Below are 27,396 nucleotides of genomic sequence, written 5' to 3'. Positions count from 1 at the left end.
CTCAGTTGTTTAGAGAGCCTGTGCCTCTGGGCTGTTATGTTTCTCAGTTTTTGTTTTTTTCTTCCCTCTTAGCTGAGGCAGGATGGCTAGTGTGTGCTGGAATTGAGTATTTCTCTTCTCCCACTGGAAGGCTAGAGCCAGGTGGAATTGAGTATTTCCTGTCAGTTAGGCTCTGATAATACCCCAGCAGGTTAGGCTTTGGTTTATTTTCTCCTGAGGGCAGGCCTTGATAAGAGGCACAGAGTGCTTCGCAGTATTTCAAAATGGTTCTTTTTCCCCTCCCCCTGCCAGAAGCAGGAGGGGATTTTTCTCCAGTATTTACTGCTGGAATCTGGTCGAGCTCCTGGAGGTAAATCTCACAATATTGTGGGGGTCCTTCCTATGACTGGGTATCCCTGGAGTCTTTAACTTCCAGACTTGTGTGCGCTGAGCCTCCAGCAATTCGTCAGTTACAGTTCAGATTTTCCTACCCCAGCACAGTTCCTGCAGCTGTTTCCTCTCCTGACTGTTTCAGGAAGGGTAAGCCTGTATTCTCCTCTTGGTCTCTCCAGTCTTGGGGGAAGCGGTTTGTCCTGTGTCCTTCTCTCTCTTAGGGATCCAGAAGGAGTTGTTTACTTTTCAGTTAGTTTAGCTTTTTACTTGTTACGATGGAGTGGTAACTTCCAAGCTCCTTACATGTAGAACTGGAAACTAGAAGTCTCCTTCCATAAGATTTTTGTCTTTGGGCCTCTTCTTTCATTCCTTCAGGCTCATGGCTTTAACTATCACTTCCATGTATGTTCAGTTCTGACTTTGGTCCTGAATTTCATTCTCACATTTTGTCTGCTAGGATCTCCAACGTGGTGTCCTAAATTCTAAAAAAATACGTTACTTTCTCTCCTTGTTTTCCTGTCTAGAAAGTCTTAGACTGAGCCCATCGGTGCTTTTCTTAAAAAACTGTTTCCTGTTTCTCCTTATATTGTTATTTGGATTGATGGTATCACTCTTTTACCTACGCTTCAGGCTCAATGCTCTGGACTCATCTTTGTGTGCCTTTTTGTCTCCCTCTCTGAGTTGTTGAGTTTTATTCTTACTATTTGATGTCTGGCGGATTTTCCCATTGCTAGTCTTGTCTTCTACCCTGAAAACCTAACAAATGAATAAAAAGACTTTTAAAAATTACAGTATGTAGCAAATTAATGGGATATCTTAAAGCTTGGCTTTCTTAAAGATCCTGAGAGATGAACAGTACATTTAAAGTAAATATCTTTTTAATGAATAAAATTGTCCCTGTGAAAGATAACAAATTTCTTAAATTTCTTAATGGTTTAAATATTTGAATATAAGTTACATATAATTCAATGCAGAGATGTTAGCTATACAGTGTGATGAATTGTGACAAATGTATACACCCATGTATGCACCACCCGAATTGAGATATAGAACATTTTGATATTTACATTTTGAAACCGTCGCTTTCTTTTGTAGAAGACAAGAGAAATCTTTGTGTTGCTATAAAATTTGTTAAATATAATTAGTAATTTTTCTTTAACTCTTAATTTCTAGTTTATTTCTATACTTTGTGGTATGCTTAAAATCTTGTCCCAGTGATCTAATAACTAACCAAAGATGTTAGGATTGGGATAGGGAAGTTTTTTCCTCTCTCACTGTCAGAGGCCATATAACCACCGGGGTCTCATTCACCTGCATTTGTGTCCATAAACTCTATATTCTCTCTTATTACTGTGGATTCACTGTTTGTGCTCTTTGCAAAAGTGAATTCCTCCACTTCTGCATGTCTCATCTTCTCTTGCCGTTGTAGGACAATGACTTAGCAATTTTCCTCTCTTCTTCAACAACCGTATTTTCTATTTTTTACTGGCTCTTTCCCGCCTAACTCAAATCTGCCATTATTTTCCCACCGTATAAATAATAGCAAAACAAAAACTTCTCCCTTTGGTTGTTACCCAATTCCTTTCTCCTTCCCTTATAACAAGATCTTCAAAAGGACTTGTGTACTATTTCTCTCATCTTGTTCTTTCTGGGTCTCACTTAAACTTTTGCCTCTATTACTCCACTGAAACAGCTTATTATGCTCACTAGAGATGTCCACGCTGCTGTGCAGTGCTTAGTTAATAAGTCTTCATATCACTTACCAGCATCATGATACTGTTGAACATGCTTTCTTTTTTAACACACTTTTTTTCGCTTGGCTTCAGGAAACCGTGCTTTCCTTATTTTCCTTTGACTGTATTGATTTCTTCTTTTCAGTTTCTTTGCTGATTTCCTCTTCATCTCCTTGATCTCTTAACATTGGTGTGCTTCTAAACTTAGTCCTTATGCCTCTTTGCCTATTTATATTTATCCCCTTGGTGATCTCACATAATTTCAAGGCTCCTAAATACCCTCTATTCATTGGAGTCCTAAGCTCTGGATTCGTATATCCAACTGCATCAACATCTCCATTTGGATATCTAATAGTTATCTTAAGTTTAAAGTGCTCAAAATTGAGTCGTGATTTTCTGTTTGACTCAAATCTCTTCTCTGTTATCTTTGTTTCTAACGGTGGAGTTACTGTTTAAACAACTGCATCATAATAATCCTTGAGTGTGCCAAAAAATTTGGCATCATCTTTGATGTTTTGTGATCTTATCCACCATTGTTGATCATTACCCAGATCCATTAATCTGTTAGAGGTTGCAAAATGCCAATAATTTAATTCTGTTCTTTTTTCTTATTATTTGGAATACTTCTTTAAAGAGAAATTTCAATATGTCAACTCTTTGGTTTCCTATTTCTATAGGAAAGACAGGATAATGCTTGATTCTTTCCCCTTATTTATAGGTTTTCAAAATAATTAGGTGGTTTCCAAGGACCCTCCAAAGGAGATAAAAGAGAAGAGTGTGTATGTGTGTGTAGAATCATGAACTCATGGATTTAAATGAATTTCAGGCTGTTATTATTTATTTTGTTGTTTAAATTGTCCCATATTTAGGCAGTAGAAGCTTGTTTAAGCTTGCACCTGGATCCTTTTGACCCCACCTTGGTAGTCTTTGATAGGTTTCTTGCTTTCTACAGTGATAAGACATTCCAGGCTCAGTTTGTACATTCCTGGCCCCAGAGTTCCTCTTTCTTCAGCTATTTCGTTAAGAAGTCTTGATTTCTTTTATTGGAAAACAGTATCTGACAGACCACACTCAATGTGCTGGCAGTGCTGGCTTAATCATTGTTTGTATGACTTTTCAGTGGACAGATCTAGGAAAAATTTTTTTTAAAGATGATAAACACTATGAATTCAGCCTGATAATTATGATTCAAATTCAATACTCCAGGGTTTTTATTTAACTTTATTGATCTTACCCTGTATCTTCCAACAATCACACTGAAACTCTTGGTGCTTAATAATACCAGCATAATTACTTATTAGATTTATCCCACACTGTGCACACAACAGTCTCAGGATAACAATACTAACATTAATACCGATGATATGATACTGAAAACAGTTTGAGCCTTTTCTCTCATTTCTTTCTTTTGTTCATAGGGTGTATCCCACTAGGGATATGTGGTTAAAGTCAGTAGAGAGTGTTCCTAACTATATGGTTATACTACTAACTAACTATACAGTTAGGTTCATTTGTTAGATTTTACTTGTGACTTTTAGGGATTACATTTAAAAATTGATTTTGTTTTATAATTAGAAAAAAATTTATATGATTCCATAGTCCTGTGTATGAAACAAAACATATGCAAAAAGTATAGCTTCTGTCCCTGTCTCATATACCATATTTCCTCCTTCCCTTTAAAGGTGGCTTTTTTACCCCTAATTTTATGGTTTACCTGTCCTTTAATTTTTTAAATATAAGCAAACACATATTTTTATTCTCTTCTTTCTTAAAACAATCAACATCATTTGTTTCAAGTAACAATATACGTTTTTTTTTTTTGGCTGAGAAAGGTTCACCCTGAGGTAACATCTGTTGCCAGTCTTCCTCTTTTTCTGAGGAAGATTTGCTCTAAGCTAACATCAGTGCCAATCTTCCTCTATTTTGTATGGGGGTTGCAGCCACAGCATGGCCGCTGACAAGTGGTGTAGGTCTGTGCCTGGGAACTGAACCTGGGCTGCTGAAGTGGAGCACGCCAGACTTAACCAGTAGGCCACGGGGCTGGCCCCAGTAGCAATATACTTTTAATTTTACTTACTTTATTAAGTCTCTGTTCCCCATGCTAGGAATTATATTCTTTGAGAGTAGAGATTATTGTTTTGGCTTTATACTGCTGTGTTCTCACCACTCAGAACATGTTCTGGCTCATAAATAGATAATAAATATTTATGTGAATAATTGATTGCAGTGTGCTTTCATGGTGTTTCATGTTAATGCAAATTAAAATTTGTGTTTGTTAAAATATAATCAATTACTAAATACTCCATTTAAGAGTGACAAGATACTGAAGAGCTCAAATTAGTATTTTAAAGTTTATTTTTACTTTTGTGTAATAATCTTTCCCAGTAACTAGTGACAATAGTTTCTTAATGAAAGTAACAAAGTATTCTTTGTAAGTTAATAATCACTGAATATCTGTTTTTCTAATTGATTACCTAAATAATGTTTCCCCAAACTCTGTTAACTTTATGCATATATATGTATATGTATACTGATTTATGAATATGGCTCAATATAGAGAGTTTTAATTCTAACAGTGCATGGAGAATGTTTAAATGAAAAAAGCATGTACTGTGGGGGCAAGAGGTTTTTGGCAATGCTCTACTTTTCTGTTAAATATTGCTGTGAACCTAAAACTGTTCTAAAAAATAAAGTCTTAAAAAAATCATGTGCTATTTTAGTACTATTAGTACTACTAGTACTGTTTGAATTGGAATCCATGGCAGATTTAGAAAGTTACAATGATGTCAATTAGATTTGTGCCAGAGCCATATATATAAAATTGTTACATTTGCATATGATGTCATTATTATAAGTGCCACGTGCAAAAATCATCATTTTTCTTCTATTACTATTAAAGTGAAACAAGTAAATGTAATTAATAGAATGAGTATCCCAGAAATAGAACTGGGTGTGTATGATTAGGTTGAAACCTGTAAAAACTACTGATATCCAACCATGTTTAAATTATTTAAAGGTAGCATTGCAGATCATTTGGGATATTAAAGTTATTTCAATAAATAATGCTTAGATAATTAAAATTTTGAGAAAAATAAAATTAAATCCTAACCTGTCACCTTATGTAAAAAATAACCCAGAGCAGGGGCTGACCCGGTGGTATAGTGGTTAAATTCACACACCCTACTCTGGCAGCCTGGGGTTCCAGGGTTCGGATCTGGGTGTGGACCTACACAGCACGTATTAAGCACATGCTGTGGTGGCATCTCACATGCAAAATGAAGAAAGATTGGTACAGATGTTAGCTCAGCAACAATATTCCTCAAGCAAACAGAGGAAGATTGGCAACAGATGTTAGCTCAGGGTCAGTCTTCCTCACCAAAAAAAATCCCCAAAAAACAAAAACCACACCAGATCAGTTAAAAAGTTTAATAATCAAAGTGAAACCATACAGAAATTACAAGAAAATATAGGTGAATACTTAATAGAAATTATTAGAACCTCTGATAAGAACCTGTCAGTTCCCTTACTGTAGCCTAATTAAACCTTAGTCCTTTAAGATTGGCAAGAGAGAATATCAGATAGAAGGAACTGTTCAATTTATAGCTCTGGCTTTAATCTCCAGATAGTTTTCTTCTCAATAGGAAGTACTCTCACTGTTTGCTGTGTGATTACCTGGCATGCGTGTGTGTGTGTGTGTGTGTGTATGTTATTGTGTGTTCACACTTCTCTGCACTCTTGTTTTTCCTTTATCTAACTCCATTGTAGAAATATGCCTTTCCTTGAGTTCCCACCAAGCTGAACCGAATTTTGGGTGGCTTCATAACCCTTAGTATTTAGTAAAAGGATGTATAGATGTAATAATATCCAGTTGGATAATCTGGTTTATAAAGTCAGTTTCCCAGTTTGATTTTGTGGTTCCTTGTATTTATAATTCCCTGTTTGTCTTTTGCTTTATTTCCAGGTCAAAAGCCATCTTTGCTTATTACTGGCCATTTAAATGAGTGGAGACTCTGGATACTAGACCTAATTGATGGGGACCAGCACGCTATAGGCGTTTTGTTATTTGAGGACTGTATATTTTAGAAGGATTTTGGCTGCGATTAATAGAATATCTGATTAAAGTAGCTTAAACAATAGGGATTTAATATTTGAAATTACATTGCCGTAAGTCTGAGGCTAAGTGGTTTCAAGGTTAGTTCAGGGCCTCAATGATGTGTAGGGCTCTGTGTTACCTTTTCTTTCATTTTGTTGGCTTTCTACTCATGGTTGGGAATGACTGCAGTAGCTCCAAGCATTGTGTATCCTCCCATGATAACATCAAAAGGGAGAAGACCAGAGGGATGTTGTTCTCTCTCTCTCCCTCTCGCTGTGTTTTATCAGAGAGGAAACCAACACATATTTCCAGAAGCAATTTAAGTATATAATAGACATTTCATAAAAGAGATATAAGTGGTTAATAAACATACAAGAGAATTTTAATCTCAGTAAGCCTAAATCAGGGGATCCCTGATTTAGTTCTGTTTTGTTCTTGGGAATTATCAAACAGTGCTTTGATGAATCCAGGTAACACTTTCTTGCATTAGCATAGAAGTTAGGAGACAGTATGAAAATGTAAGTCAGAAGCTCTGATTGATTTATTGTAATTTTTCTTGTCTTTTTTTTTTTCCTGTGGATGATTTGCCCTGACCTATCTGTGCCAATCTTCCTCTGTATTATATGTGCATCACCACCAAGCGTGGCTGATGAGTGCTGTAGGTCTGTTCCCGGGATCTGAACCTGTAAACCTGGGCCACAAAAGTGGAGGCATAGTAGTATAACCACTACGCCATGGGGCTGGCCCTGACTTTGTATAATTTTGTTTTTTAATCTAATAGACATATAACAGCTATCCAGAACTTCTAATCAGCATGAAAAAATATATAAGGTAATCATATTCAATGGACATAATTTTATTAAATGTCAAATAATTGTAAACTTCTCTTTTTTATTAAGGATAAGTAGATATACCTTATTTTTAATTTTGCTGTAGTATCATCATCTAACAGTTCTTCTAATTGTTGGCAGTTTGGGTAGTTTCAAAATTTTCATTATTGCTAACAATATTACAATGAACATCCTTGACCTTTTATATAGTTCTAGGAGTGGTACTGTAGAATATATTCTGAAAAGTGGAAATTTTGGGATGAAGACAGTGAACATGTAACATTTTAATTGATTTGCTAAAATTACCCTCCAAAAATATTGTACTAGTTTGTACTCCCACAGATGTATGAATGTACCATTTCCCACACATTCTTTATTCTTTATGTATTTTTTTTTCCAACAGCTTTATTGAGGTATCATTGACCTACAATAGATTGTACATATATTCCCATATAGTTACATTTCCAGCAATCTTTATTCCTTTATTAAGATTCAGATTTCCATCTGGTATTATTTTCGTTCTGCATACAAAACTTTTAAAAACATTTCTAGTAGTACAGGACTTCTTGTGATAAACTCTTTCACTCTTTGTATGTCTGAAAAAGTTTTTCTTTCACCTTCATTTTTTTTTTTCAGTTTTTTTTTTATTGAGTTATTGATAGGTTACAATCTTGTGAAATTTCAATTGTACATTAATGTTTGTCAGTCATGTTGTAGGTGCACCACTTCACCCTTTGTGCCCGCCCCCCACCCCACCTTTCCCCTGGTATCCACTAAACTGTTCTTGGTCCATAGTTTTAAATTCCTCATATGAGTGGAGTCATACACAGATTATCTTTCTCTCGCTGGCTTATTTCACTTAACATAATTCTCTCAAGGTCCATCCATGTTATTGCAAATGGAATGATTTTGTTCTGTTTTGCAGCTGAGTAGTATTCCATTGTATATATGTACCACATCTTCTTTATCCATTCGTCTGTTGATGGGCACTTAGGTTGCTTCCACGTCTTGGCTATTGTAAACAGTGCTGCAATAAACATTGGGGTGCACAGGACTTTTGGGATTGCTGACTTCAGGCTCTTTGGATAAATACCCAGTAGTGGGATGGCTGGATCGTATGGTAGTTCTATTTTTAGTTTTTTGAGGAATCTCCATACTGTTTTCCATAGTGGCTGCACCAGTTTGCATTCCCACCAGCAGTGTATGAGGGTTCCTTTTTCTCCGCAACCTCTCCAACATTTGTTGCTATTAGTTTTAGATATTTTTGTCATTCTAACGGGTGTAAGGTGATATCTTAGTGTAGTTTTGATTTGCATTTCCCTGATGATCAGCGATGATGAGCATCTTTTCATGTGCCTATTGGCCATCAGTATATCTTCTTTGGAGAAATGTCTGTTCATGTCTCCAGTCCATTTTTTGATTGGGTTGTTTGATGTTTTGTGATTGAGTTGCGAGAGTTCTTTATATATTAAGGATATTAAGCCTTTGTCAGATATATGACTTGCAAATATTTTTTCCCAGTTAGTGGGTTGTTTTTTTGTTTCAATCCTGTTTTCATTTGCCTTGAAGAAGCTCTTTAATCTGATGAAGTCCCATTTGTTTATTCTTTCTATTGTTTCCCTTCTCTGAGAAGGCATGGTGTCCGAAAAGATCCTTTTAATACTGATGTCAAAGAGTGTACTGCCTACGTTTTCTTCCAGAAGCCTTATGGTTTCAGGTCTCACCTTTAGGTCTTTAATCCATTTTGAGTTTATTTTGGTGAATGGTGAAAAAGAATGGTCAATTTTCATTCTTTTACATGTGACTGTCCAGTTTTCCCAGCACCATTTGTTGAAAAGACTTTCTTTTCTCCATTGTATGCCCTCAGCTCCTTTGTCAAAGATAAGCTGTCCATAGATGTGTGGTTTTATTTCTGGGCTTTCAATTTTGTTCCATTGATCTGTGCACCTGTTTTTGTACCAGTACCATGCTGTTTTGATTACTGTAGCTTTGTAGTATGTTTTGAAGTCAGGGATTGTGATGCCTCCCGTTTTGTTCTTTTTTCTCAGGATTGCTTTAGCAATTCGGGGTCTTTTGTTGCCCCATATGAATTTTAGGATTCTTTGTTCTAATTCTGTAAAGAATGTTATTGGGATTCTGATTGGGATGGTGTTGAATCTGTAGATAGCTTTAGGTAGAATGGACATTTTAGCTATGTTTATTCTTCCAATCCATGTACATGGAATGTCTTTCCATCTCCTTATGTCGTCATCCAATTCTCTCAGAAAGGCCTTGTAATTTTCATTATATAGGTCCTTCACTTCCTTAGTTAAATTTACCCCAAGGTATTTTATTCTTTTTGTTGCGATTGTGAATGGTATTGTATTCTTGAGTTCTTTTTCTGTTGGTTCATTACTGGAGTATAGAAATGCTACTGATTTATGCAAATTGATTTTATACCCTGCAACTTTGCTGTAGTTGTTGATTACTTCTAACAGTTTTCTGATGGATTCTTTGGGGTTTTCTATATATAAGATCATGTCGTCTGCAAACAGTGAGAGTTTCACTTCTTCCCTCCCTATTTGGATTCCTTTTATTCCTTTTTCTTGCCTGATTGCTCTGGCCAGGACCTCCAGTACTATGTTAAATAAGAGTGGTGATAGAGGGCATCCTTGTCTTGTTCCTGTTCACAGGGGGATGGGGTTCAGTTTTTGCCCATTGAGTATGATGTTGGCTATGGGTTTGTCATATATGGCCTTTATTATGTTGAGGTAGTTTCCTTCTATGCCCATTTTGTTCAGAGTTTTTATCATAAATGGCTGTTGGATCTTGTCAAATGCCTTCTCTGCATCTATTGAGATGATCATGTGGTTTTTATTCCTCAGTTTGTTGATGTGGTGTATCACGTTGATTGATTTGCGGATGTTGAACCATCCCTGTGTCCCTGGTATGAATCCCACCTGATCCTGATGTATGATTCTTTTGATGAATTGCTGAATTCTGGTTGCCAAAATTTTGTTTAGAATTTTTGCATCTATGTTCATCAGTGATATTGGCCTGTAGTTCTCTTTTTTCGTGGTGTCCTCGTCAGGTTTTGGTATCAGCGTGATGTTGGCCTCATAGAATGTGTTAGGAAGTGTTCCATCTTCCCTAATTTTTTGGAATAGCTTGAAAATGATAGGTATTAAATCCTCTCTGAAAGTTTGGTACAATTCCCCAGGAAAGCCATCTGGTCCTGGGGTTTTATTCTTTGGGATGTTTTTGATTGCTGTTTCAATCTCTTTCCTTGTGATTGGTCTGTTCAAATTGTCTGCCTCTTCTTGAGTGAGCTTTGGGAGATTGTAGGAGTCCAGGAATTTATCCATTTCCTCTAGGTTATCCATTCTGTTGGCATATAGTTTTTTGTAGTATTCTCTTATAATCTGTTGTATTTCTGCAGAGTCTGTTGTTATTTCTTCTCGTTCATTTCTGATTTTGTTTATTTGAGCTTTCTCCCTTTTTTTCTTTGTAAGTCTGGCTAGTGGTTTGTCAATTTTATTTATCTTCTCAAAAAACCAGCTCTTTGTCTCATTGATCCTTTCTACTGCCTTTTTCGTTTCAATAGTATTTATTTCTGCTCTTATTTTTATTATTTCTCTCCTTCTCCTGACTTTGGGCTTCATTTGTTCTTTTTTCTCTAGTTCAGTTAGCTGTGCTTTAAGGTTGCTTATTTGGGATTTTTCTTGTTTGTTAAGATGTGCCTGTATTGCGATGAATTTTCCTCTTAATACAGCTTTTGCTGTATCCCATATGAGTTGGTATGGCATGCTGTCATTTTCATTTGTTTCCAGGTATTTTTTTATTTCTTCTTTAATTTCTTCAATGATCCATTGCTTGTTCAGTAGTGTGTTGTTTAGTCTCCACATCTTTGTGCCTTTCTCAGCTTTTTTCTTGTAATTAATTTCTAGCCTTATAGCACTATGATCTGAGAAGATGCTTGTTATTATTTCAATTTTTTTTAATTTGTAGAGGCTTGTCTTGTTTCCCAACATATGGTCTATCCTAGAGAATGTTCCATGTGCACTTGAGAAGAATGTGTATTCAGCTCCTTCAGGGTGGAGTGATCTATATATGTCTATTAAGTCCAATTGTTTTAGCTTTTCATTTAGCTCCACTATTTCCTTGTTGATTTTCTGTCTGGATGATCTGTCCATTGATGTGAGTGGGGTGTTGAGGTCCCCTACTATTATTGTGTTGTTTTTAACATCTTCCTTTAGGTCTGTTAATAGTTGCTTTATGAATCTTGGTGCTCCTGTGTTGGGTGCATAGATATTTATAAGCGTTATTTCTTCTTGATGAAGTGTCCCTTTGATCATAATATATTGTCCCTCTGTGTCTCTCTTTACCTGTCTTATTTTGAAATCCACTTGGTCTGATATGAGAATTGCAACACCTGCCTTTTTTTCCTTGCTATTTGCTTGAAGTATTGTCCTCCACCCCTTCACCCTGAGTCTGTGTTTGTCCTTGGGGCTGAGGTGTGTTTCCTGGAGGCAACAAATTGTTGGATCTTGTTCTTTAATCCATTTTGCCACTCTGTGTCTTTTTATTGGAGAGTTCAATCCGTTCACATTGAGAGTGATTATTGATGCATGTGGACTTAATGCTGTCAATCTGTCGCTCATTATCTTGTTTTCCTGTGTTTCTTTTCCTGTGTGCTTTAGACTACCCATTTAATACTGCAATTTCTTATGCTGGGTTTCTTAGATTTTTCCTTATCTATGATTTGTGACTCTGTTCTGTACTTTATTTTAGTGTCTACCTTGAAGTTTGTATTTAGAATCTCGTGTATAATATAGTCTATTCTCTGGTGGTCTCTTACTTACTCGACCAATACTGATTTAGACCCTTTGCTCTTCCCCTCCTAAATAATTATTTTCATTTTTTTATTCCAATTCGTCTTATTAATTTGTAGTTAGAGTGCTAAGATCGTCCTTGTTTTGGTAGTTTCCTTATTTTTACCCTAATGCTATAGTTGAATATTTGCTATCCTGTTCTGGTTCTATCCATCGGTCTCCCTAGTCTGTGGATTGTGTCCCCTTTCTCCCTTTTTTCTTTTTTCAAGTATGAGAGCCTTCTTGAGGATTTCTTGTAATGGAGGGCTTTTAGTTACAAATTCCCTTAACTTTTGTTTGTCTGGAAAAGATTTAATTTCTCCCTCATATCTGAAGGAAATTCTTGCTGGATAGAGTATTCTTGGCTGAAGGTTTTTATCCTTTAAAGCTTTGAATATATCACTCCATTCTCTCCTAGCTTGTAGGGTTTCTGTAGAGAAATCCGCTGACAGTCTGATAGGGGCTCCTTTATAGGTTATTCTCTTTTTTTCCCTTACTTCCCTGAGAATTCTTTCCTTATCATTCCTATTTGCCAATTTTACTATTATGTGCCTTGCGGTGGGTCTTTTTACATTGACAAATCTAGGAGATCTAAAACCCTCCTCTACACACATTTCTCCGTTGATCCCTAGATTTGGGAAGTTCTCTTCAATAATTTCGTTAAGCACCCTTTCTGCTCCATTTTCCTTTTCCATATTCTCGGGAATTCCTATGATCCTTATGTTCTTACTCCTCATTGAATCCATTATCTCTCTGAGATTTTCCTCATTTTTTTTAATTCTTAGTTCTCTTTCTTCCTCTGTCTGGCGCCATTCGGCCTGTCTGTCCTCGATTATGCTGATTTGCTCCTCTAGGTTGTCTACACGGGCATTCAGGGAATCTGTATTCTGTTTTATCTGGTCCATTGTGTTTTTCATCTCAAGTAATTCTGTTTGATTCTTCTTTATGATTTCAATCTCTTTTGTGAAGTAACTCCAGAACTCGGCTTGTTTCTCTGTCTTTCTCTCTACCTCATTGAGCTTTTTGATTATAGGTGCTCTGAATTCATTATCACTTAGTTTACCTAATTCCAAGTCCTCAGGACTTAATTCTGTGTTTTTATTGTTTTCCTTCTGGTCTGGGGCTCTTATAAATTGCTGGATGGTAGAGGAGTGGTTTTTTCTCATGGTGGTAGAATTCAGTTGCAGTTACAGCCTGTCGCCACTAGATGGGGGTTGAGAGCGGCGTGTTAGCTCTCCGCCTTCGGGGCAAGATGGCTGCGCCCACTGGCTTTGCTGGGGGGGGAGGGGCTGTTACTCACATGTGCCGGTCTGGGTTCAGATCAGTTCTGTTCTCTGGTCTCCCAAGGCCCTTGATTTATAGGGTCCCCGCGGACGGAAGCTTTCCCCCCCGTCAGCGGGTCTCCACTGAATCAGCGGCAGGAGTCCTGGATGATCCCCCAGTCGCGCGGCCCCTCCCCCGCTCCCTCCCGACCCGCGCTGCAGCCATCGCAGACTCTAGGGGAGGGAGCGATGTTCTCTCCTACGGTTCCAGCGCCTCCGAGGGTGTAAGCAAGATTTATGATCTCCGCCTTCTTGGTATTGTAGGTCTCTAACGAGCTGGCATTATGTTTATTCTCTGAAATTCAGTTCTTCCAATCTTTTGTTGTATTTTGGAGGGGAGAGAATCCCGGGTCAGCTCACCCCCCCCATTTTGCTCCACCCCTTCGTCTCACCTTCATTTTTGAAAGATGTTTTTGGTGGACAAGAGTTGTAGGTAACAGTTTTTTCTTTCATACTTTAAATATGCTGCTTAATATGTTCTCAGGGTTGTATTGTGTTTGATGAAAATTCTGCTGTCCTCCTTATCTTTGTTCTTCTGTACTAATGTGCCCCCCACCCTCACCCAAGTTGCTTTTAAGATACTCTGTTTATCCCTGGTTTTAAGCTATTTGGTTATGATGTGTATTGGTATCGTTTTCTTTGTGCTTCTTGTTTTGAGGTTTATTTGTCTTCTGGGTTCTGTGGGTTTATAGTTTTAATCAAGTTTTGAAAAATTTTGGCCATCATTTCTTCAAATATATATTTTTTGTCATTCCCTCTTTGCTCCTTAGGGACTCCAGTTACACCTATATTAGGCTGCCTGAAGTTGTCCCACAGCTCAATATCAATTTGGATGGTTTCTTATGCTTATTTTATTTAAATTGGCTGATATGTTAGTCTGTGGTGTTTAATCTGTCAGTAGTCTCATTTAGTGTATTTTTCTTTTTTTTTTTTAAAGATTTTATTTTTTCCTTTTTCTCCCCAAAGCCCCCCGGTACATAGTTGTGTATTCTTCGTTGTGGGTTCCTCTAGCTGTGGCATGTGGGACGCTGCCTCAGCGTGGTTTGATGAGCAGTGCCATGTCCGCGCCCAGGATTCGAACCAACGAAACACTGGGCCGCCTGCAGCGGAGCGCGTGAACGTAACCACTCGGCCACGGGGCCAGCCCCTCATTTAGTGTATTTTTCATCTCATTCATTGTAATTTTCATGTGTAGAATTTTAATTTGGCTCTTAAAAACGTTTAATTTTACATGTCTCCATTAACATGCTCAATATTTACTAGCTTTTTGAATGTATAGAACATAACTGTAGTAACTGTTTTAATATATTTATCTACTAATTCTCTCATCTGTTACTTTTGGGTAGGTTTTAGTTGACTTTTCTCCTAATTTTACGTTATATTTTTCTGTTTCTTAGCAGGCCTAGTAATTTTTCATTGGATGCCTGACTTTGTTGGGTGCTGGGTATTTTGTATTCCTATAAATGTTCTTAAACTTCTAGGATGGGGTTAAGTTACTTGGAAACAGTTTAATCCCTTTGTCTTGCACTTAGAATCTTTTTCAGGTAGGACCAAGGTAGAGTTTAGTGTAGGGTTGACATTCCCCAGTACTGAGGCAAAACCTTTCTTAGTATTCTACCTGGTAACCCATGAATTATGAGGTTTTCCACTCTGTCTCCTTGGAACAAGTGCTAATTCCTGCCCTATGTAATCTTCAGGGATTGTTTCTTCTAATTCTTTTGCTTATCTTTTTTCTTGGCTTTCTATAGCTCCCTTGCATTTGTGAGCTGATCAGTAGTCAGCTGAAGACTCGAGGCACCCTTCCTATATGGCTTCTCTCTGTACAACTCACTCACTCTTCTCTACTTAGCCCTGTAATCTCTAGCTTCCATTGTTCTCCCCAGACTCCCAGTTCCATCTCTTCAACTCAGGACTGCCAGTCTTTGCCTAGTTTCCCTCTTCCTGCGCCGTGTCCTGGAGTCCTGGAAGTTCTCTCCAGGAACTGATTTAGGCTGGTCATAGGGCATACTTTGCTTCTGATCTCTCAGGGATCACTGTACTTTTCCTGATGTTCAATGTCTTGAAAACTATAGTTACATATATTTTGTGTAATCTTTTAGTTGTTTTGGGGGGTAGTGGCAAATCTGGTCTCTGGAACCTCATCTTGGCTGGAAATACAAGTTCATTCTTACTTGATTTTAGCAAATAAAAAACAGAAGGAGTTTTTTGGTTACTTCTTGAATGCTTACTTTTACTTAAAGTGAAATTCACTTGTTCATGTTAAATCTGAGTGACTCACCTTATATATTACTGATGTTATGCTGATTGGATATAATTTCAACGTCCATGATCTCCCTGGGTATTGGCACTCACAAGTTCATGGATGGCAGAAAGACATCTAAGTAGGTATTTTGGGTGTTCGTGTTCAGAGTTCTGGAAGCTGAAACCAAAGCCTAATTGTAGATTTTGTCTAGAAACTAAGGCCCAAACTAGACTTCAATATATCTCTAGTTGCCACAGTACTTACTTGTTTTAACTCCAATAAAAGCAACAAATTTTCACCATATATTTGTAAAGCTGTGCTCTCTTTTTTATCTTTATAACTTTGTGAGGTAGTTTTTATCTTTTATTTTTCAAATGAGAACACAGAAGGTAAGTCATTGGTATAGGCCTTTGGACTCTCATTTTGGTATTCTTTTTTGTTTTTCCCTGATGAGGAAGATTGGCCGTGAACTAACATCTGTTGCCAATCTTCTTTTTGCTTGAGGAAGATTGTCGTTGAGCTAACGTCTGTGCCAGTCTTTCTCTGTTTTGTATGTGGGATGCTGCCACAGCATGGCTTGATGAGCAGTGTGTAGATCCACGGCTGGGATGTGAAACCATGAACCCTGGGCCACTGAAGCGGAGCCTGGGAACCTAACCACTACACCACCAGGCTGGCCTCTTGATGTGCTTTTTAATGACAGTGCAGTACTTTTTTTTCCAACTAATGGAGAGACTGATGGAATCATGGGTAATTTTGTTAGAGATTTTTGGATTATAATCAATAATAATCTTGAAGAGTAGTTAATGATATAGGTCATGTATCGGTTCCTATAAAACAAATGACAGGCAGACTTCAGCTCATAAAAACATTGTTTCACAAGTTTCTTTGTAAATCTCTCTACTGACTGATCAGTCATTTGAATCAGTGTCATAAATAATGGTTGAATTCTCCAGCTAGCTCGAGTAAATTGCTAACCCTCCCTTAGCCTTCGTTTTTTCATTTTTAAAAGTGAGAATAACAGTAGTACTTTTCTTGTTATGCATTCTTTTCCCTGAGACGTTTATACTAAGCTATTTTAGTATTATTTTCAAGATAGAAAGACCCTGCATTTTTTTTCAAGGAACCCATCTGCTTTAACTGACTCACATGTCAGACTTAGGACGTTGTTTTGATGACAGGTGTCCTTTGGGACAGTCTCTGCTTACATTGTCAATAAAAAGGCTGTGGTTTTCCTCTCCATCTCTGAGTTATGTATTTTGTTTCAGGATATCTGAAATGGTACTTTAAGAGTATTGGGCAATCTTAGCTTTATAAATGTCTGATATTTCCCAAATGTGTATTAAATCTACCAGTATAGTCAGGGTGAAACTCATTTATTCAGGCTTTAAACTTCAGCAATAACAACATTGAAATGTAAAAACCACTCAAAACTTTTTTATTGTCTAACACTTCTGTGCACTATGTATGCGTTTTTTATTTAACCGTATTGATAGCTGTATATGTCAGGCAGTTTTATGTTCTTCATTGTACAGAGAAGTGTGAGGCTAAAGAGAATGTGAGTACTTAGTAGAGTCAGATTTTGTATATAGTCTAGTCTGTCAGACTCCAGAGTCTGAGTGCTTAACTGTGATGATAAATCCACTTTCCTTGGTACTGAGGTCTTAAAATTGTGTATTTAAAAATAAAAGGGGAAACAAATTTATCATTGTTGTGTCATGGAAATCATGGCAAGAATTGTGTAGCTCAGGCCCCCTGAGGAAGTGAAACTGGAATGTTATCAAGAACTGAGACAGTTCCTGGTGCCATTTCTTTCTCTTCCTGTGCTCACCTCTGTTCTCTGTCATTGTTTTGTCTCTCTGTGTATTGGCTTCCTCTGTTCTCCTTACCACCTGGCCCATCTTGATTGTTCATAAAACGAAACCTTTAATACCAGTGTCTTTTATCATCTTAAAAATTCAGACCCATGGCCAAGTGACCCAACTTTTCATGATCTGAATTGTAGTTTCCTGTGAGATAAAACCCTGTCAGTCTAGTCAGGCTCTATTGTTTTCTTCTGGGTCAAGCATTCATCCTTTGGTCACATAGCTGTGGCAGTGGGTGATAGGTTGAGGGAGGGGTGACTGGACACATTCAGGGATCTACACTAATCTTGGGAGGTAGTTCTCAGGGAAAGGGGTGTAGGCTGAATAGAGACCCAAAATATGTCTATACTAACGTGTCAGATTTTATTAAAGCAGTATCATAGAAATAACAGCACAAATACAAAATATAAATATAATAGACATAACATAGAAATAAAACAAACAATAAAAATATAATAAAAAGAGTACAAATACAAAATACAAAATAATATATATGTTATAGGAACAAGGAACTGAAATCAGTTTATCATTTAAAAACTAACTTCCTGAAACTGAATATGTAAATTCTTCAATGGTACTAGAATTTATTTAAAAGAATCGTCTGGGTGAATGTTTGAAGAGAATATTCAATAGTCATTTATTTATTGAGCACTTCTTTATTTGTGTTGTCAATTCGGGCTTTCCTATAGTAGGTTTGCATAACTGAATTTGTTTACCAAAGGGCTGTACCTCATTTCCTGTACATTATTTGAAGGTTTCTTCATAGAATTTCAGATTCTCTTTTGAGATTCCTTAATTCACAGATTGCAGTGAATAAGAAGCATTTGTCGTTTGCTCATACATTTTCACTTATTGGTGACTGTTTCTCAAGTAGCCTGCCTCATTTCAAAAATTTGCAGTTTTCTATGAAGTTTTAGAAAAGTCTGAACAGTCAGAATGGTCTACTCTTCTGTAGGATGTTTGGGAGAGGATTTAGGGGAAGCTGATGATTTTTAGTGTATTTGGTTCAGTTAAACATTTTCCAACCTAGTTTCAGTATGACGTAATTCTTAATTACAGTCTTTTCTACTGCTGTTTTGTGATCAAAATGTTGAAGATATATAATAAACTTTTATGTGGTTTGTTATGAATTATGTTACCTTGGGGTCATGTTTTAAAACAGAAGTATATATTAATTTTTAAATCATAATTCTAGGGAAATATAATTCTATATATTTATTCAGTTTTCACCCAATTTTCTTAGGAGTCAGATAGTTCTTTTACACCAAGTGAGCTATGGATATCTTCATTAGCTTTTTGTTTTAATTGCCTTTTTTTGATGTCTTAATTCTTTTATTTTGGTAAGCATATATTTTGGCAGAACCTGTACTCTCATTCTGGGCTTTCTAAAATAGTTCAGCAGCTAGAATGCCACATATAGACTATATATGGAAATTAGCCTTATTTTCCTTTTTTTTTTGAGGAAGATTAGCCCTGAGCTAACTACTGCCAGTCCTCCTGTTTTTGCTGAGGAAGCCTGGCCCTGAGCTAACATCCATGCCCGTCTTCCTCTGCTTTATACATGGGGCACCTCCCACCCCGCATGACTTGCCAAGCAGTACCATGTCCGCACCTGGGATCCGAACCGGCAAACCCTGGGCTGCCAAGAAGCGGAACGTGCGAACCTAACCACTGCGCCACCGGGCCGGCCCAGGTTTATTTTCTGAAATATATTGATCTTGAAGCCACAGAACTCTACTTCTGGGTTCTTTGTGTTTATGTGGTGAAGAGAATTTCCTAAGACATTTTTTTTTATGTAGCACATAAATGAAACAGTTGCCATTCGTTCCAGCTGACTGAACCATTTCCAAGATAGGCTTCCTCCCTGCTCTGTTCATCATACTTTTCAATCTGTAATATCTCTCTAGCTGTTGGACGTCTTCCAGATAGGGGCAATTCTGAGCATCTCAGTGACAGTGATTTTTCCAGGTATGTCTATTGAATTCTGAAGGTATCAGGAAGAGCAGGGGAGATGGGCAGAAATAGGAAAATAGAAAATAGGCAATGGAAGTAGAAGGAGTTGGGGCAATGAGGCAGGCCCCTTTAAAAATAACTTTAAAAAAAGGACATTTAGGGGGCTGGCCCGGTGGTGCAGCAGTTAAGTTCGCACGTTCCACTTTGGCAGCCTGGGATTCACCGGTTTGAATCCTAGGTGGGGACCTATGCACCACTTGTCAAGCCATGCTGTGGTTAGGCATCCTATGTAAAATAGAGGAAGATGGGCACTGATGTTAGCTCAGGGCTGGTCTTCCTCAGCAAAAAGAGGAGGATTGGTGGCAGATGTTAGTTCAGGGCTAATCTTCCTCAAAAAAAAAAAAAGAAAGCACATTTAGAAAAAAGGGTAAGGCACTACTTAGAACAACAGAATATACATGTGCTAGAATCGAGCTTCTTGATTAGTGCTTTTCAAATTATCTGTGCTGGAGGACCAGATTTTTCATTTCCACTTCATTATAGATAGGGCCTACATAGTAAGTACGTTTATCACATGCTTAGGTGAGATGCATGAAAACACTGTCTAATTGCTGTAAAAGTGTCTGGCTGGCTACTCTCCATTTCTATACATAATGTAGACTGGTATCAGTTTGCTCACTGACATCGGTCTGCTGACCAGTTGTTGAGTAGTGTTGTTGATCCTAAAACCTTGTTTCTTCATTTTGCACCCAAGGTTATTGAAGCTCAGAAAAGTGAAATGCTTTGCTCAATATTATACAGCTATTAAAATTTTCTTTCTTAGTTTCAGTAGAGAACAACTCTACTTCAGTCTTTTCTCTGAAGATGATTTTCAATGTCAGTATATAAAAGTCAGAGAAATATGCCTCTGGCGTTTGGGACTGTAGGGGATTTTTACTTTCTACATTGGGTATTTCTGAAATAATCTTTTGTATGATCTCATAATTTTGGAATTAGAAAAAAATTAATAAAGATGCCAAATAAAACCATACCAAACAAGAAAAATCAGAAATATTGTGGTAGAGAAAGCATAATAGTTAAAAAAAACCTGTTAGTTTTGTGTAATTAGAATGGCTAGTTTATATGGGGAGAATGTCAAGAGATAAGGCCTAAAAGATTATCAGGGACAGGATTGGGAAATGGTATGTAAGTCATAAAAATGAGTGTGCTTTTCATTTGGTAGAGAATGTGGAGCAATTGAAGAATTTTATATAAGGAAGTAATACGGAGCACGTTGATTTTTAGCAAAGAAAGTTTTAGTGTTTTCTCTCTATGTATTTTTCAGTAAGATTAATAAAGGATCTACTTTAGTTTTTAAAAGTGTTTTAGTTCTAAACACTGTAATCAAATACCTTTCAACTATAAGTAATAGCTTAAAAGGTAGAAATATGATGCAGCAGTTGAAATTAGTATTTATTGTGTTTTGAAACACCCCGTCACTAGGTATTTGGTAAAAATGTGTAATACTGAGGGAGTATATTATGCTATTGAGCATAACCAAACTGCTTGGGTTGGAATCTCAGCTCTGCTGTTCATTGTCTTTTCAACCTTGGGCAAATTACTTAACCTCTTTGGGCCTTGGTTTTCTCATCTATAAAGTATGAGGATACATAATACTTTCCTTACAGAACTGTCATGAAGTGAAATGACTGCCTCTCTCTGCATATGCGTGTGTGTGTGTAGATATAGAGACGTATTTATTATATAATATAGAATAGTACCTGGTACATAACGAGCATTAAATAAGCACTTTTACTGCTGCTGCTATTGTTGTTACTGTTATGATTGGTAGTGGAAGACATTTCATTAAAAGTTTTATAAACGTAAGAATATTGTGAGTATAAAATACCAAAAATGTACCATTTATTATATGAAAATCACCACCCACTGGATTTCACATTTTATTTTCCTTAGTTTATAGAGACTAAAATTGTGAATTTAAGTATATTTAATTTAGTATTTTCTCTTCTATAGTTTATCAGAGAAGATATGAAATATAAAGATGCTTCTAATAAACACAGCCATCTGCACAGAGAAGATAAGCATATAACTGTTGAGGATTTATGGAAACGATGGAAAACGTCAGAAGGTAAGACTCTTTCAGTGATCCGGATCCCTCACTTGCCCTTCTGCCCTGCTTAGCCGTTGTTAACTCACTGATTGCATATGATTTAAAAAGAATCGAGATAACATATCTGTGAGGATATTTATATTCTAGTAAATAATTTTTTCGTTTTTGGTTTTGAAAGATGATTTTTATCTTAAGATTCATTAAGGGTCAGCCTGTTTTCAGATAATTTAATACCTTATGCTAGAATAAATAAGATAATGCATATCTGAGAGCTTAAAGTTATAGAGCATTGTTTTAGGTGTTAAATGGAATTATTATAAAAGGTTTATCAAACATGTTGATCCTAAAGTTTTCTTATTAGTTCTGGAGAACGGTTCCTAAAGTCTTTAGAAGGCACAGAACTTTTAAGCTTTTTCTCAAGTAAACCCTTTATGAAGTCTTCTAATATTTACCTGATAAAGTTGTGTTATTTATATTCTGTTTCTACCTTTAAATTCTCAAGCTATCTTGTGCACAGTAATGCACAGTAAAAAAGTCCATTAAGCATTTTTTTTCTTTTTTTGAGTAACAGAGTCAACCAAAATGTTTTTTTCTAAGATTTCTATCCTTTTACCAAAGTTAAGCAATTATGTTGTAGCATATATTTTTCTCTGCTTGTTTGAAAAATGAAATGAAATTAAAAGGAAGCTGGGACAGATTACCAAGTTGGAGTATAAAGAAATAATAACATTTACTAGACTGCCAATGGCAACATATGGAAATTGGAAAATACAGAAAACTATCCCACCAAAGCTCAGTATTTTATTAAGGGAGAAGAAGCTTTATAGCTTGCTTACATTTTTGTTTTCACTTTTTCAAAGAGGCATCTGTTGAAGTATACTAGGAAAGAGAAAAAGAAAGAAGGGAAAAAAATACCAGACTTAATTGAAAATCACATAGACTTTAAAAATCTGTATCTCCATTTCCCCTCCTCGTACTGTTTTTAAGTAATATGAACTTGCGTAGGAATAAATGAGTATAAATTTCATGGGAGGAAAGTGCTAGAATGGTGGAAAACTCAGTAAGACTTAGTCTATTTGTGTGAAATGCCTCAGCAACATGTAGATCTTACTAAAGGAATTGGAGATCCATTATGGAGTCTATTGCTACTAGTGTATTTGAGATTTGGATATGTGGTAAGTTGAATGGAGCCCACTTAACTATATTTGAATGAAGGAAAAAAGATTTGACCACGTCTCATCACCTGTTGTGCTACCACCCTGGTTCAGCTCCCATCTCTTGCCTGGGGAATTGCAGCAGCTGCCTAATAGTCTCCCTGTGCTCTGCTATAGTCTCTTCTTCACATAGCAGAATATTCTATTTAAAAGATAAATCACATCTGCTCAGTACCCTTTAATGGCTCAGAATAAAAGCCAAAATCATTACAAAGACCTGTAAGTCTCTACATGGTGTGCCTTCCCCTGCTCCCTCCTCTCTTCCACCTTCTGTCCTCCCTCTCTCTCTCTCTGTCTCTCTCTCTGTCTCTGTCTCTCTCTGTCTCTGTCTCTCTCTCTCTCTGTCTCTGTCTCTCTCTCTCTGTCTCTGTCTCTGTCTCTCTCTCTCTCTCTCTGTCTCTGTCTGTCTCTGTCTCTGTCTCTGTCTCTCTCCCCCTCCCCCTCCCTCCCTCCCTCCTCTTTCCCAGTTTGACTTCTTGCTATTCTACCACTGCAGGAGTGAAGAGGTCCTCTTGGCTAACTCCCTTACCTTCCCTCCACCTTTTTTTATGAGGAAGTTTAGCCCTGAGCTAACATCTGTGCCCATCTTCCTCTATTTTGTATATGGGATACTGCCACAGCATGACTTGATGAGCGGTGCATAGGTCTGTGCCAGGGATCCAAACCTGCAAACCCTGGAAGGAGAGTGCGGGAACTTAACCCCTACGCCACTGGGCTGGTCCCCATTACCTCTTTTATTAAAGCCTTTATTGGGGCTCTTCTCTCCGTGAGCCCACCCTGATCACTCTATTTAAAATTGCAAACCACACTCCCTCCCCTCCCTGCTACCCTTGTTTTTTGGCACTCTAGATCCCTCTTACATGGCGTCACACTTTCTTTTCCACATATCATGTATCACCTTCTAAGATATATAACTGACTTGTTCGTTATGTTTGTCTCTCTTCTCTCTCTCCCCTGCCCCTGAGAAGGTAAGCCTAGAAAGCAGAGGATCTTTGTCTATTTTGTTATTACTGTATCCCAAATCTTAGGAGACTCTGTCCTCAAAACTCCATTTTGCTTTCCCACCTTAGTGATTTCAGGGAGATCTTTTGTGATCTATGAGAGTATTTGTTTGTTTGTTTTTTAGCTTAAGGCCTTTTCATGTTGAGTAGCCTCTTAAATCTCTTTTTCCCTAGACTTTTATCTTAATTTCCATTCCCTAAGATTTTACCGTTATGATGGTGAGAAGATTTCCCCCTGGGTCTCCAAAGAGTGGACCTAAAGCATCTACTCTCTACTTCCTTTTCTCCAAAGCTCAGTCACTCACATAACCCTCTTAGGGGATCAGGGCGTGGGAGGAGTAGTCTTCGGGCTCCTATTAAAACAGCTGCATGGGAGGGAAGAGAGGAGTCCAGTGAAATCATCCTCCACTACAAGCTTTACAGTGACCTAATTGATTTTCTCAACCCGTGTCAGACTCTTTTTATTTATTAAAGGGGTCATGTAAAGGTGGAGTATCATTGCTAGATCGTGGTTTTTAAATCATAGCCTAACAAGCCCCAGGTTTCCTGGAGGTATCTCAGGGGCAGGGCATGCTGAATGTGCAGGGTTTTGCTTTTATCTGATATTTTTTGTTTCTGCTTAAGATTTCTCTTGGGAAACAAAAAATGATTCTGAAAAGGTTTTGAAACTGTTGATATAGAGATTAGAATGTACCTCTAGCAATAATATGTAATTCAAGGTTGTTTAGTTGAACATGAATGCAGATACATACACACATGTGTACAACATGCACACACATATGCATACACGCAGAGACATACACAATCGTACTTTGCCCATCATTGTTGTCCTTAGTGCCTAGAGCAGTGCCTTATTTACTTTGATATTCAGTAATATTTGTTCAATGAGTGAATGTATAATGCCTGATGAGCATTGGATACTCAGTAATTCAGTTCATCAAATACTTTGAGTACAGACATTTTTGCTGTAATGAAGTATATGCATTCCTGAAAAACTTATGTTTTGCAAAATTATGAAGTTAAAAATTACAAAGTTTATGGGAAAAAAATGAGGTTGAATCAGACTACTCAAAACCTATGCAACTTTGTAACCAGGGCACTAACAGTACTAACAATAATACTAGCACAGGTAAAAAGACGTGTTAAATTCCTAATTGGTAAATACTGTGGTAGATATAGGACTTTACCTTAGAATATGAGTAAAGATAACTTAATGGAAGGAGGGATTAGGTAGGGTTGAGGTTGCTAAATTATGAAGACAAGGACAAAGTGCACGAAGATGAGAGCTGAGCAACAAGCATTTCTAAGACAGAGGCTGTGGCCAAATTGAGCTAAAAGGAAGGAGTGGTGGGTGGGCATCGTGTTAATAGCTTGCTGTTTTGGCCTTCTGTATTCTTTGTATCCATTTGCTGTTACTTGGTGATATAAAATAATAACGTGAAGAAAGTCACAAGTGAAATGTGACTTTTATATTGACAAGATCCCTATTTACCAGTTGCACATAAGCTAAGTCATGTTACAGAAGCAGGTCAGCAGAACAGGTTTAATATGTTATGTGCTAAGTGGGCGTTGGATCCTGGTGTTAAAGATGTGTTAAACATGTCTCTGGGTTATAAGGAGTAAATAGCTGAGTGGGAAAGACAAAGGAAACAAATAGTTACAATATCTGGTGATATGTACAATAATAGAAGTAAGTGAAGGATATGGAGACAGCTCACTGGAAGGAGTAATTAACTCTCTGGTAGGATTATACACAGACGGTGGCGTTTGCAACAGGCTGTGAGGGTTCACCAGGAGTTCTGAGGGAAATAAGGAGATAGACCATAAATGGTAGCCCCCTCATGGCTCCTTCTTTAGTTACCTGAAAATTTGCTAGACGTGGAAGTGGAGGCGGCATGCTGTAGGAAGTGTGTGGGCTTTCAAGCTTTAAATCCTGGCACTTTTATTTTTGAACATTAAGACATTGGGCACATTTTAAAGTTGACTGAGAAAATGCAATTCTTGTGTGATATAAATGAGTAATGTAGTAAAAGTGCCTAGTGTAATTTCTGGCAACACCTGGGAGGCACTTAGTAAATGTTGACTAATCTTTGTAATAATGCTGAATAAAACTAAAGTGTTTGGCTCTATTTAAAGTTTTGAAAGGTTTTTGATTCAGTTCCCTAATATTCATCAATAAAATGAACAGACATTTTAGGCTAAATACTTACCCTTGTAATGTGCAGTTCTTTGGAGGGTGAAATGTACCTAAGATCTTTATGGAATGTTGTCAACTGGGGAAGAGTAAAATTGTGTTATGTAGAAATTGATCCTGATCTCACAAAGAAAAATTTCAACATGACCTGAATGTTCTTTTTGTGTGCGTAGAGAATGCTTGCTCAGTTTGCACATGGCAGCAGTCCAATGCAAATAAAAGCCATTTAAAAAACTGGTATTAGATTTCGGATAGATTTTGATAAACTGGATAAGTTGTTACAATTACTGAATGCAATTAATAGTAGCCAGATACCTAATGAAGGAAAAAGTAGATAGAAAATTATTGGTTATGTGTAAGATTTAGGGACCATAGTAGATAAAAAACTGATTAAGTAATGTACTGTTTTTAAAAATGATAACTCATTGGGTTAAGTAGTTATTATAACATGTGACAACCATGAGGTAATCTTTCCATCCTGTTCAGCACGGGTCTTATCTTACCTAAGGTCACTGTGTAATTTTGGGCTTTACAAATTGAATAGACATTTGGAAATTTTGCAGAAGGTTTAATTTTTTTTTGATTAGAAATTTAAGGGAGCTGAAATTGTCTGAAGAAGAGCATTTAATAATGGTTGTTTGCAAGTGTATATAATGCCTACCTAGAGAGAAATGACCAAGACTATTTTCTTTCTATTTAGGAAAGCAAAAATGTAAATGTTACATAAAAAGCAATGTTATGAAAAAAATTTGCTGACCATGGATGTTAAATTTCTAAAAGTAAGGAGCATTATAAATATTTCCTTTATGTATATTTTTAATATTCATAAGGATTTTCTTCTTGATATGAAGGTATAAGTGGATCTCTAAGTGTTGATAAAATCTACCAGCTTTTTTAGGTCTATGCTATTGGTTACAATGAAACTGGAATGAAAAAACAATATGAAAGGATCAGTGCATATTGTTTAGCATTATCAGAAGAGTAATTCAAAATGTAGGCCTTGCAGATAGTCAGGTAGCATTATCTTTGTGGCATTTGTTGATGCAGTATTTATTTGTATATTTACAGTATGCATAGCAGTCAGTGTGGTAGAATACAAGGAAGTATAAGATAAGGCCTTTCTCCTCAAGGAGCTTACAATATTATTGCATATGCACAGATGAAATGTTAAAAAACAATACAAGAAGTTTTGATTAAATACTAGGTAAGTGATACTCTTGTGGGAGTTTAAGAGAATGGGCAGATTTATTTTGGGGAAGTCTTCATTAGAGAGGTGACTCTTCGGCAAGATTTTGAAAGAGAGAAAATTTTCTTAGAAATAAGAAAGTTAGGGATATACACAGGTTAGCACATTAAAATGAATGGATGAACAGGTGTAATTCCAGACTTAAGTCCTAAATCCCTCAAACAAGCACAATTTACAAATCAGAAATATAATGTTTTTACTGTATATGAGATAAATCACTGTTTTAATATTTATCTTTTGCTATTAACATGTAGTGCTTAACCTTTCTGTGTCATAATTTCATATCTATTATGGGGTAAAAGTCATCCACTGCATCCAGTTGTTGAGGATGAAATGAATTTGTGTGTGTAAAGTGCGTAGAACAGTGCCTA

At 36.9% G+C, this 27,396-nt stretch overlaps 1 protein-coding gene across 8 annotated transcripts in view; it reads left to right on the top strand.

Moving 5' to 3' along the window:
• Positions 1-27,396, top strand: part of STIM2 (stromal interaction molecule 2) — a 170,476-nt gene that overhangs the window by 81,373 nt on the left and 61,707 nt on the right. For all 8 annotated transcript variants that reach the window (XM_070613018.1, XM_070613021.1, XM_070613019.1 and 5 more), the window contains exon 3: positions 21,274-21,388. In XM_070613018.1, the coding sequence (XP_070469119.1) occupies positions 21,274-21,388 (115 nt within the window). The remainder of the gene's footprint in view (positions 1-21,273; positions 21,389-27,396) is intronic.

Source organism: Equus przewalskii, chromosome 3, assembly GCF_037783145.1.
Source record: "Equus przewalskii isolate Varuska chromosome 3, EquPr2, whole genome shotgun sequence".
Lineage (NCBI taxonomy): Eukaryota > Metazoa > Chordata > Mammalia > Perissodactyla > Equidae > Equus > Equus przewalskii.
Note: the sequence above shows the minus strand (reverse complement) of the source record. Positions and strands in the feature narration are given on the sequence as shown.